We start from the raw sequence: 13,099 nt of genomic DNA on the forward strand, positions 1-13,099 counted from the left end.
GGAAGACCAGGCAATAGAGAAACAGAGAAATGATGAACTAGGATGTCTCTGCCATCATTCCTGAATGAGGTGGGATTTTCCAAAGCACTGTTTTTCTTCACCCATACACAAGGACAAAGACAGTACCTGGAGGGCAGTCAGTCCTTCTGTCAAAATTAGAGGCTGGCAGCGCTGAGGAGAAAAACTGGCCTTTAATGAAGAAAATTGCTAATAAGACTCAAATCCCAACATCTCTCATCACTAATGGCTTTACAGCAGACTTATCATTTGCTTCCCTTTTCTTTTTAGCTAATGGGTTCTTACTAGTTTTGTCAAGCTGCAATTAAATAATCCAGTGAGCTCTGCCTTTGCTGGGAAGAATCTTTTGGAAAGAAATGTAGTATTTTAGCAAAGAGAAGAACTCCAACCATGAAACAGGCCACATTATGAGATTTCCAATTTGGATGTGATTTTGTTGTCTAGGAATCCAGGGCTTTGAGTAGATTGATGGTGGTAGGTAATGTGATACATTCTTCTAAGGGAAAAAATGAAACTTTGAAAGCCCACTTCCGCTGGCTTTGAGCTCACACTGGTACTGCTTTGTCTTTTCACTAATTACCTGTCTGTTGTGCTTTTCTCCAGCCCAGGCTCTGTGGCCACATTCAGCATCCTGCAGGTGTTTAATGGTTCTTTTTTCTCTTTTTGACTGTAGCAGTATTCTTAACTTTACCACTACTCCTTACCTCCAAAAAACTAACAAAACTGGAAACTGTATACAGATTTTAGTAATCAACATATTTATCTGCAAAAAACTGTACCAGTCTGCACTGCATCATTCTCAGAACTGTGCAGCAGCTGAACAATGCTGTTGAAATCATCTGGCACAGGTCCACATAGGTCTCTATTTCACTGTCCTACCAATCTCCCAGGCAAACAAGACTCCAGGTAACCCGTGATTAAAACTTATAATACAACCTGGAAATGGCTACAAATGTATTTCAAAATCACACTCCAGTACCTTTATATGTCTGTAATATCATTCATGTTCCATTAACAATTTTAAACCCATTTAAAGGCCTTGAAAGTGTTCAAGGACTGTTTTAGAAGCATGGTTTTCTTGCTTTGGGCACAATAAGGGGATGAAAATGTGATAAAGAAGGAAAATGAGACAGAGGGATTTATATCATATCCTGTAAACAAGTTGCAATTTGCCTTGCGTTCTCCGAAAATCATTTTGCCTTTGTGGCTAATCCATGAAGGCAAACCATCATTGCAGGAGCTTGGCTGGGCCCCAACTGTAAGTAAAGGCAAAGCAGAACCAATGCCTGGAGAAGAAAGAAATCAGCCCTGAGCAAAGGAAAGGGATAGGCGATGGGAATTAGATAGTGATGGATTCAAGGAGAATGCACATCAGAGCAGTACAGATTCAGAGTTCAGGATTGGTGCACTTGCTGGTGAGACACGTTAAGCATTATATGGACTGCAGTTTTTCATAGGCGCTGCCTCATTTGATTCTCACAGCAACCCTAATAAATATCACGTTCATTTTGTACACCGAGAAAAAGAGACTCATTTTAGCTATAAACAAATTAGACTGACTTGCTCAATATCACACAGCCAGATGGTGGTGGAGCTGCACTTGGGATCTGAACTTGTCACTGGTGGTGCTCTTTTCACTCTACCATCCTGCCACAGGTAGCAACTTGGGAGTTAAAACTGTAGGGTTCTTTAAAGGTGTGGGAAGTTCAGGTGGGCTCCCTGTTGAGCAAAGTAGTAGAAGAAAGATAGAACTAAGACGAGGTCAATTCTCCATGCTGGGTGTGGACCATTCAATACAGGCAGAAACCCATAGTCCTGCTGATCCTACAGGATGTGGAACTTTATTTGTTCAACTGCTTTGCCTGCTTGCATGCAACTTGGGCTCTGATCAGTCCTCGGGCTTGCATATGATATCTTTTGTTTGCTTATGATATCTGACTTGGGAAGATCTCTTTTGATAGCTTATTAAGGAGGCTCTATCTAGCATGGGAGAACCAGAGATAAAGCCTTCTGTTGGAGATACTATGAGTGCCAACTCCCAGGAGGGGGAGGGGGGGCACTGTCCCAAGATCCTCATGGCAGGGGAGTGGGAGGGTGAGACAAGGCAGGGGATCTAAGCTTTCCATCACAGTTGATCCTTGTATTGTTCTTTCTGCTGACCCATTCTTATTTTGAGGACAATTAAATATATTATGCACCCTATGCTTCAAGATCCCAGTGTTTTAACTTTAACTTTCTTCTTTAACTGTGTTTTCTAATCCTGAAATTATGTTGGCTTTATAACTTTGGGCAAGTCACTAAACCTATGTGAAACTTCACCCCACGTAATCCTCAGGAGTGTGGGGAAGTGTTTTTAATGAAAGTACTACTTTGCACTTACGGTCACTGGCTAAGTTTCCAAGGGTTTAAAATGATTTCTCTTTCATAGTATTTGCTTCTGCTTTTCCTTCCCAGAGTCGAAAACATGCAAGCAAAGTCCGACTGTATTACATGCTTCACCCCAGGGATGGCGGGTGTCCTGCCAAGAGGCTCCGGTCAGAAAATGTGAGTATCTGGCACCGTCCGATAAACTTAGATGATTTGTTCCATTTGCTAAGAACTTTGCAAGTCTAGGAAGCATAGTCATGTCCACCTTAGCAGAAAAGCTAAGTGAGTAGAAATTATTCTCATTAAATACTACAGAAAATGTTACATGTAAGCAAGTCTTTTCCCTTTTTCCCGCCCAAACTTGCCAGTATGGTGTTGGAGAACTTTGTGATGATTCCACACTAGGGCAGAGCCGAGAAAGAATGCACAGAAGGAACAGAGAGCAGCTGGCTGAGGGAAGGCAGGAGCCATCAGAAGATAAACAAAAGTAGGAAGGATGGCCTAAGGAGAAAACCTGCCAGAAATATCAGATACTTTGCTATTAACATATTTTATTTTTCCTTTGGTGTCTAAAACTGAATGCCAATTCGTTCCTTTGTAAATACTGTGCACATCTTGCAAATAAAAATACTGAGGGTTTTGATCAGTGCCCCTCTCCCTGAGGGAACATTTACTTGGGAATAAAATGACAATTAGGAAGTTGCTTTGAGGATGTAAGGTCAGAGCAAAGGGTTTACTTCAGCCAGGCCAAAGCAGGGACTGATAAATAAATATTCCTTCCTCCCAGTAGGGCTTACTTTTCCTAATGAGTGGAATATTCATATCCATCCATTGCAGAGGTCCTCTGTGATAAACACTGCAGATGAAACAGAAATCGCTTGTCCTTTGAGCACTGAGGAGGCTGCAGGCATAGAATTTATGCCCTACACTCTTGCTTATGCTTGTGATTCCTTTCTCCTTCTGCTGCCTTATAGATGGCAGTCTTCTTTTCTTATTAAAAATTAATATATGATCATTGAAGACACTTGACAAGAACCACACTTGTGTGTTCTTCACAAGAGAAAAAGAGAGAACAAGAGAACTGTGGATGACCATGAGTAGTGAGCATCAGGGCTGGTGTTAACGAATTCCAAGCACGCCTCTTACATCGCACATGAGCTATTCATGCGCAGGCTAATCTGGAACACTGTGGAGTTGTCTTTACTGCCTTGGTGAAGCAGCATTTAGAGCTTATTAGAGGGAAAAGATGTCACAAAAACTTTTCAAGCTGCTAAGAAGTGGGACAGAGACTGGTTCTGTCAGCTCTTAGCCTTATGACCTTGGGCAAATAATTGATCTCTCTCAACCTGTTTCCTCAATGAGACTATAATAATCACCCTTTCCTCACTGGGCTTATGTGAGGTGTACTGTTATATGCAAAGTACTGAGGAAAGAGAGATGAATAAGGCCCAGATTTGCCTTAAAGAAACTCAGAGTGGAGTGAGGGAGATCAACATTGTATAAAAAAATTGCTGTAATTGCACAGTGTAGGTGTTTAAGATTCTACACAAAATCCCATGGAGACAAAGGGCAAGTTATCCATGCCAGGACGAGTTGCTCGGGGATGGTGTTACTGAGAGTTGGCATTTGAGGTGGGGTCCTTGGGCTTGAATGGATGGTACCAGTTGGAGGAGGTGGGGGCGGGGAGAGGAGACAGGTGCACTCTTGGGTGTATTCCTATCCAAATAACTTATTAAACCTCAGGAGAGTTGACCTGAGCCAGCTTTCATGTGGTATAAGAATCTTGTAGCTACAGCAGAGTACTGCTTTCCATCTTTCCATTAGTGGAGAGGACAGAATTAGTTCCTTTTCTCTGAAATTATCCAGCAATGATGCCCGTGTCACTTCATTCAGTAGCTTTTTCATGTCTTATCATAATAGTCAAAAACAATAGGGTTCATATACATTTGACAATTAGCTCTTGGAACACAGATTATTTTCTATCTGCTCAAGTTCTAATCATGAATGTTGTACTTACTTATGTCTGAGCTCCTAGGGAGGGCTTGACTGCGCAGACAGAAGGGGGACACTGGGATTCAACTGGTGTTACTTGAGGACATGGTCTTTGCCATTCTGGTCAGACCCATGATTTACCCACTCAGGCCCTGGTTCTGCCAGTAGCACTGGGAATGATTTATGGAGGGGAAGATGTTTGGATTTTTAGAACAGGAAGTATTTGCAAAGATTCTTTACCAAAGACCCCTTTGAGAACTTTTTCCTCTGGTGTATCCTGAGTTTTGAAAACTTGGATCTACTAATGGTCTGTTTTTTTTTTTTTAATGTTTATTTATTTATTTTGCAAGAGTGGACGGGAGAGACAGGGAGAGCATATGTGCATGTGTAAGCAGGGGAGGGGAAGAGAGAGAAGGAGAGAAAGAATCTCAAGCAGGCTCTGTGCTGTCAGTGCAGAGCCCAACATGGAGCTCTAACTCACAAACCATGAGATCATGACCTGAGCTGAAATCAAGAGTCAGACACTTCATCAACTGAGCCACCCAGACATTTCTGCCAACGATTTATTTATTAAATCATATTCTATAGCTTTCTGTAATCATAGTATAAGACCAAATCAGTAAGCAGAAAAAGCAACATAATGACTCTACTTTTTGAAAGAGATTGTTGATGATTTTATGAGGGTTTGTTTGTGCATACATTTCATAGGTAAATACATCATTTACCTTAGGCATTTTGACATGCTGGATATAGCATGGAAGCCACCCCAGTCCCTCACTGGGGCTGTGAAAGTTGAAACTGGTAATTATTTGGCCAACTTTCTTTTGTACAGACTCATACCTTAGGGTTGAAAGGCTTAATATGCAAATAAACAATGGCCAGCCATATGGAAATAGAACTTTGATACACCTGAAGCTAATATAACATTGGGTTTCAACTATACTTTAAAATAAATTAAATAAATAAATAAATAAATAAATAAATAAATAAATAAAAATAGAACTTTGACCCATAACCTATAGCAACCATCCTGGGAGTCCAACCCATTAGTGTATAGAAAACAGCCCCGGAAGCCTGCCTAAGTTAAACTTGTAGGAAGTCAGACCGTTATCTCTAGTAACAATCCAGGAAGCCAAACCATAACCCCTGTAACAATAGGCCCCAAATGGTCTGGACTTGATTAATACTTGATAGCTTTCCTAATTTTTGTCCCTGCTCCCTGTTTGGAACCAGCCAGAGAAAGCCAAATAGGCACTCCTAAACAATCACATAGGACGTCCACCTCTAGTTCGCCTACCTACAGCTTCCGCACACAAGCAGTCTCCAATCAGGGCATACCTGAGTCCTCCCCTTTATTCCGTTACAAAGGTTTCCCACTTACCGTTTGCCTTGGAGTCTTCTCCAAGGCAAGTGATAGTGACTGACATTCTTGCTCTAGTAAGCTCTAAATAAATAGCCTTTCTTTTTCTCATTTGGTTGGTCTTGTTTATTTCCACAGGGCTATAAAATGGGGATAAAAATAACATCAGTGTACAGGTTTAGCATAAGGTCCAAATAAGATAACTTATTTATTCAGCACTTTATTTTCAAAGCTCTTTCTACCTGCATTATTATTATTGATTCCCTCTCCACAAATACCCTGTGTCTTAGAAGAATGTAACACTCTGTTCCACCTGCCTCTCCATCCTTGCACATCCTCCCCACTGCCCTGCTTCCTGGGGCTGTGACAGGTTTGTAGCACAGTCTTGGCTGGAAATAGTTTCATGGCCACCCTGATTACCCAACAAAGTGAGTGACTTCCAAAAACAGAGAAAACTTGTTTCTGAGTCTCCAATCCCTAAATGCACCTGAACCTTGGCCCCACAGTGATCCCTAAAACTGATAGGGCTGATAAGTAATGGCAGCCATCCCTCCCTCCCTACTTCTTAGCCCTCTGGGAATATGCAGTAACTCCAAGTCTACATACACATGAACACAAGTGCCTATGATTATTCCCAGGGTCAATTGTCATTTCTACTCCAGGTTATTTGACTTTGTTGTTGCTTTTCAAAAACTTAAAATTCATTTCTGCCTCTTAACCTGGTATTTCCAGCTTTTTAAATTCCCCCTTCGTGTGCTTCAAATGCTCATTCGGATCTTCTGTTTTTTTTTTTTTCCCTGAAATCTTAGAGCAAGACATTTTCCTCCTGAGGCCACAGAGTAAAATTAAATGCGAAATAAATTGTTATAGTTGATTGCCTTAGAGAAATTTTCTGTAATCCTGTGAGCATTAGAGCCAAAAAGGAACGTAGAGCGCATCTAGTTCATTGAGAGTCTCAGGTTTTCAAGATACTTTTTAGTATCTTCTCACTTGCTTTGGAAAAAAAAAATGTCTACTTAAGAAACAACATTTTTAAGTAAAAGGATGATTTCATTTTACATTTAATTTTATTCTGTAAGGATAAGTAACTGCCAACAAAAACCACCAGTCAGTATTAAGTACATAGTGTTTTTACATCGAGTTAATAGAATTCCTCCTAAGTGGAAAAACTTGACATTTGGTTGGTGTAATCAAGCTTCTCACTTTTAAACACTTACATGATTTCCTATAGGTCTGGAATATTCAGCAGAGCTGGAGCACCTCCAGAGTCAGTTTCATGGGTCCCTAAAATCCTGGGTTCCAGGTCAGGAGGACTATCTAATCTGACTGTTTTGTGATGAAGGTGAAAAAAAGGTCCAAAGAAGTACCATGACTTGCCCAAATTGGTCAGGCCTGAGGCTGAGACCCTCCCTGCTTCCCTAAGTTCTATTCCTAGGCTTCTCCCACATATCTTGAAATTCTGTCTTATATTTAGACATTGAAGCCATTGCTGGGTCCAGAGCCAGAGAGCACTGCTGTTCTGGGGCAAAGTAATAATAGCTGGTGCTTAGCAGGTACCTCCTACTTATATTCTAAATGCTTTACATACATTAACACATTTAATCCTCACTCCTGTATAGGGTGGAAACTATCATTATCCCCACTTTACAGAAAAGTAAACTGAAATAGAGAAATTAAGTCACTTGACTCTGGTCATACCAATGGCAAGTGGCAAAGACAAGGCTAGGGAAAGACAAAACAAAATGAAAGAAAATTCCTCTGGTTCTGCAAAGTAGCTCACCATGCCACTTCCTGAGATAGGTGGTAATCAGCTAGTAAGGACATGGGCCCTTCCCCAGGAGAGATCAGGATCTAGTTCAGGTTGGGGGTGATCCAATGTGTGGTCATGTTTTTTAAGACAGTGTGGTGGCTGTGCAGGTGCTCCCATGGATACGGGTGCTCCCACAAGACATATCCCAGGGTGTCATCTAGCACACTGGAGGGGTCCCCAACTTTTCCTGGTGGGATGGGGCAGGACAGAGTTGCCTGGAAAAAGTGACGCTGAACTGATTCTTGAGGGATACACGTGGGTGAGCCCAGTGAATGGGGGGGGCAAAGTGCTCTTCTGAGTGTGGAGCCAAAATGAGTAATGTCTTCAGCGAAGCAAAATTCAAAGGTATTTCTAGAGTATAAAATGCCGGTGGGAGGCTGTGTTACTTTCCCAGGATGGCTGTAACAAATTACCAGAAACTGGGTGGCTAAAAACAACAGAAATTTATTTTCTCACAGTCCTTGAGGCTCCAAGTCTGAATCAAGGTGTAGGCAGGGCCTCTCTCTGGAGGGTCTGATTGAAAATCGGTTCTGTGCTTCTCACCTCTCTGCTGGTGGTTGCTGGCAGCCTTCGGTGTTCCTTGGCTCGAGCTGCATCATGCCTGCCCACTTTTGTCATCACCTGGTCTCCTTCTTGCATGTATCTTCATGTGTTCTCTTCTCTTATAAGAACGACAGTCATCCGAGTGACAGCTGCTATAATAATCCAGTGTGACCTCATTGTAATTAATCTGCAAAGACCCTATTTTCAAAGGTCTCCTGTTGGAGGTGGACATGAATTTGGGGGACACAGAATGCACTCAGTAGAGCAGTGGAGACCAAAGTGAAGCGTGGGGTGGTGGGGAAAGGCCTGCACGTCTGCTGCGTACAATATTAACATTTACTTTGTCAACGTTTTCTGCTTTGTCAAGTGGTCTGCAGCTAAATTCATGAGCAGTTCACAAAGATAGGTACATTTACCCATCAAAGCTGTGTGCTTTGGCCTCCAGCTGTGTGTTTAGAGCTACAAGTGGGGATTTTGTCCCTGGCTCAGCTACATATATTAGTTTTACAACTTTGTTTTGGACTTTCTAAACCTTAATTGCCATGGTTATAATCTGGGCCTATAAACGCTGCCATGCCTACCTCTCAGAGTTGTTCAGGGACTCAAATAAAAGCTTCCTGTTTGTGGAGCCGCATGATAAATGGTAAAGTGTGTGTGTGTGTGTGTGTGTGTGTGTGTGTGTGTGTGTGTGTGTGTAGCGTTCATTAATAGAGTTTTACATTTTTTGTCTATTGGTTCTGATCGTTAGTCTCTTGTGCGATATACAACTTCTCTAGTCCAGTTAGGGGCAGGCCTGCTGTGTTCATGGAGAACACCTGAGGAAAGATTAGGGCACCAATAAGTGTGAGGTGGTGTTTATTGATGTGTCTTAAAACAAGGGTCAGAAAATAGCTGCTGGCCAAATGTAGCCATGGCCTATTCTTGTAAAGTTTGCGAACTAAGAACGGTTTTTACATTCTTAAATATTTGGGGGAAAAACCAAAAGAAGAATATACTGTCAAGTGAAAAATACATGAACTTCACCTTTTAATGTCCATAGACATAATCTTAGGAACATGGCCACGCTCAGTCCTTTACAGCTTTATGCACAGGGCAGTGGCAGAGCTGGGCAGTTGTGATAGACTGTATGTCCCACAAGCCTAAACTGTTTCCCCTGTGTCCCTTCACAGAAAGTGTTTGCTGGCCCCCATGTGAAGTGGACAGATTTGGTGAAGGAAGGGGGGCGTTATCACTCCTCTTTTTGCGCATCTGTCTACTCACAGGGATGACACATTTTGGTCATTCCTTTTTTTTTTAATAATTTTTTTTAATGTTTATTTTTCAGAGAGAGGGCAGCGGGCGGGGGTGGGGGGTGGTGCAGAGAGAGAGGGAGACACAGAATCTGAAGCAGGCTTCAGGATCTGAGCTGTCAGCACAGAACACGATGTGGGGCTCAGACCCACAAACTGCAAGATCATGACCTGAGCTGAACACAGATGGTCAACCGACCGAGCCACCTAGGCTCAGAATGACCTATGTCATTCCAGACTCTTCAAGCTGCCTTGCCCTCTGTTCCTTTTGAGTTTTGGTTTATTAGGGGCCAGCAAGTTGAAGGTTTTGGCCAGTAGGAAGTATCATTCCAAACTCCTGAGCGAGAATCGACACTCTTGCTGTTCTGCTTTGGTTTTTTTCAGTGCAGATCGCTTGAAATTTAGGAAGGGGTTACGTTATAAGAATTTGTTTGAAGTCTGCAACACTGTGGACACAATGAGGACACCAGGTTTTTTATGCCATTGGCACAGCAGCACCAGTTTATGGTAACCCAAGACTCTGGACTTTTTTTGAGATAACCCTGATTTAGAATACTTGTTCTTGTCACTACAAATCAGTGGTATGTCCTGGAAAGTCCAATAATTCCTCTCCAAACTGTACCCAAAAGTGGAATCGAGATTCCAAATACACAGATAATAATTTAAAGGAAAAAAACAACAACCCAGAACTGCTCATTAATGCGAATGTGCAGTATGGCACTTGGCTCTACATGACTCTCTGGGCCCCATACTAGGTCTCTAGCTTGGCACTATGGTTCTGAAACTCATTTATGCTAAAATATATAGCATAGTTACTACTTCTATCTAAAATCTGATCCAGAGGGGAGGAAAAAAAGGATTCCCCCAAAGGCAGCTATGAAAATAACTTTTCCCCCACAACAGAGGTAGTGTAGTCGGTCTTTGATTTTACTGTTAACACATCATTGGATATATTCTCTTGTTAGCTGGCCACGAATGAAGCCCTCTTTATGTGTCAAGCCCGATACTAAATACTTGATAGATATTTTATTTGAACTTTACAAATGCAAGTAGGCATCTTTACTGCCTCTATTTTAAAAGGGGTGACGCCTGAAGCTTAGGTCAAATATCTTACGTAAACTCACAGACCTTGTTGTGAATGATACAGCCAGGGTTCAAACACAATACAGTTTGGCTCTAGAACTCCATATTACTATGTATTCTTCATTTATTCCCTTTTTAAGAGAAATGTTAATTGACTTCCTACTAAGAGTCAGGTACTTTGTTGATTGCGAGAATTTAATGGTGAAGGAAACACGTGCAGTTGGTATTGACAGAGTTTACAGGGTAGTGGGGGAAATGGCCATTTTTTTTTTAAATCATACAAATACACAAATGAAAGAAAGTAATGGAAAAGCACAAAATGGGGAGATCATAGGTCTTTGGGATCAGAGAAACCCTCCCTGAACAAATGATGCTTCAGCTGTGTCTGAAAGGTGAGGATGGTTTAACTAGTCAAAGAGGCAACGGGAGGCCGAAGAATGCCAGGCAGAGGGGACGGCATGGTCAAAGGCCCTGCAGTCAAAGAAATCACGGCACACTTAAGGAAGAAAATGAAAGCCAGTGTTGCTGGTGTTCAGAGACGGAAGCTGGCAGTGATGTCAGATGCAGAGAATGGATTAATGGAAAAAAGAGCAGAGGTGAATGGGTGAGCGTCAGGCTTTCAATAGGCCACTGAGAGGATGGCTGTGCATGAGGCTAATGACAACAGCAAACAATGAGAAATACATAAATTCGAGGGATAATTAAGTCAGTAAAAATGGATCAGTTGGATAATAGATGTGAAGCAGAAGAAGGTTTCCAAATGGCTTCCAGTTCAGAACTTGCACTGGGTGGCTGTCGCCTCTCCTGCAGCCACAGTAGTCTTCTTCCTCCTTAAGGGCCAGAGAGCAGGGAGATCTGAGCATGGGGAAAAGATGTGAGGAAAACCCTTTCTCGAGGTTGTTCCATATTAATCCAGGCTGAGCGGAACTGAAGTTGCATAGAGGTAAATTTGCCTCCAGTGCAGGGGTAGAGGACAGCCAGTGACTGGTGAACTTTTGTCTTCAGAGTTTCTTCCCAGTGAAGGTTTTCTACATTTCTAATGGGGAGGGTGAAGCCATGCCAGTGGCCAGGCCAGGAGTTGGATCCCACAGAGGCACAGGCTAGAGGTTCTCTACAGGTGGTTCTCTACAGGTGTTGTCCAGTGTCAGGACAGTGTGCTGAATGAATTCAAGGCTGTCACCAAGTGCCAGGGCTGGGGAGAGGATAGTATCAGTACCCTGGAGGACTTCTAGAGAGAGATGCCGAAGTTGTCGGTGGTTAAACCATGTGCATCCAGTAGGAAGACCGGGGCTATTTAAGGAGGTGGAACAGCTCAGATGTGGTCTTTTTTTTTTTTCAACGTTTATTTATTTTTGGGACAGAGAGACACAGAGCATGAATGGGGGAGGGGCAGAGAGAGAGGGAGACACAGAATCGGAAACAGGCTCCAGGCTCTGAGCCATCAGCCCAGAGCCTGACACGGGGCTCGAACTCACGGACCGTGAGATTGTGACCTGGCTGAAGTCAGACGCTTAACCGACTGCGCCACCCAGGCGCCCCTCAGATGTGGTCTTAAGACCTAGATCCAGTGACTCCCAGTGGGTCCATCCTATTCCTCCTTAGTTGGAAAGGCAGAGATGGTAAGACCCACAGTTTTAGACTTTATGAGGGCAAGGGCCTTAACTTATTAATCTTTATACCCCTTCCCACAGGGGCATTCCATAAATTACTGTTCATATTTTCATGATAAGATATTATCTTATTTTTTTTCTTTAAAATCATTATGATTAAAAAATAGTTTTAATTAAAAAAAACTATCATTTGTATGGAAAATCATACAGAGTATTACCATGAAATTATATTTTGGTTATATCCCTATAAAAGTGCCTTTGTTAAAAGAAGATTTTGTGAAATTGGGTTTAAGAAAATCTGAGAACTATGGACACTGTTTCAATGAGAATCTTCTCCAGGTTCTTGGTCTCATGTGGGTGATCTTCAAACAGGAAACACGTAAGGAAAGGGGGAGGATTTGGGAGATCATGCTGTCATAGCATAGGCTGGTCTCCCCAGCAGGTGCTTCTGGTGGGGACCCACATGTTCGGGCTCCATCTGGCCAGTCTGTAACCACCCTGCCCTGGAAGACCTGCTCACTTATTTAGCTTCCTTCTCACTGGCTGCTCTGAGATGAGCTGTTGTCTGTCTTTTCTTGTCTGCCCTTGAGGCTTGACCCTATTTTACCACATATCAAGGCTGTTTGTGCAGAAGTTGAGGCGTAGCTAATGGAGGTAAATGTCCTTCCCGGATCCCCACCCAATTTCAGCCATAAGAAAAAAGGAAACTGATAGGAAGTTCTTCTCTGTAGGATATTTTGGTGTTGCCTCCAGAGGAAACAGGTGGATCATACTTACTGGATGATGCAAAACATGGAAGAGTAGAGGTCAAATGCCTTAACATGTGTCTTTCACTTTGCACACCAAATGGGCTCTTGAACACAAATCAAAGTATGTTTTTGTTTAGGGTAGTTAATAAAGGAATTCTGGGGATGACAGACCTCTCTAATGTCAGCTCTGAGATGTCAGCCTATATGTTGGGTTTCCTTTCAGAGGGCCAGCAGGGGTTTCCAGAAGCCTCTACCCAGCTTAATGCAGCTTGATGGCT

General features: G+C 42.5%; 1 protein-coding gene across 9 annotated transcripts in view; it reads left to right on the forward strand.

Moving 5' to 3' along the window:
• Positions 1-13,099, forward strand: part of ZMAT4 (zinc finger matrin-type 4) — a 348,048-nt gene that overhangs the window by 119,405 nt on the left and 215,544 nt on the right. For all 9 annotated transcript variants that reach the window (XM_045055515.1, XM_045055517.1, XM_045055518.1 and 6 more), the window contains one exon: positions 2,473-2,562. In XM_045055515.1, the coding sequence (XP_044911450.1) occupies positions 2,473-2,562 (90 nt within the window). The remainder of the gene's footprint in view (positions 1-2,472; positions 2,563-13,099) is intronic.

The sequence above is a fragment of the Felis catus genome, chromosome B1 (genome assembly GCF_018350175.1).
Source record: "Felis catus isolate Fca126 chromosome B1, F.catus_Fca126_mat1.0, whole genome shotgun sequence".
In the NCBI taxonomy this organism is placed as follows: domain Eukaryota; kingdom Metazoa; phylum Chordata; class Mammalia; order Carnivora; family Felidae; genus Felis; species Felis catus.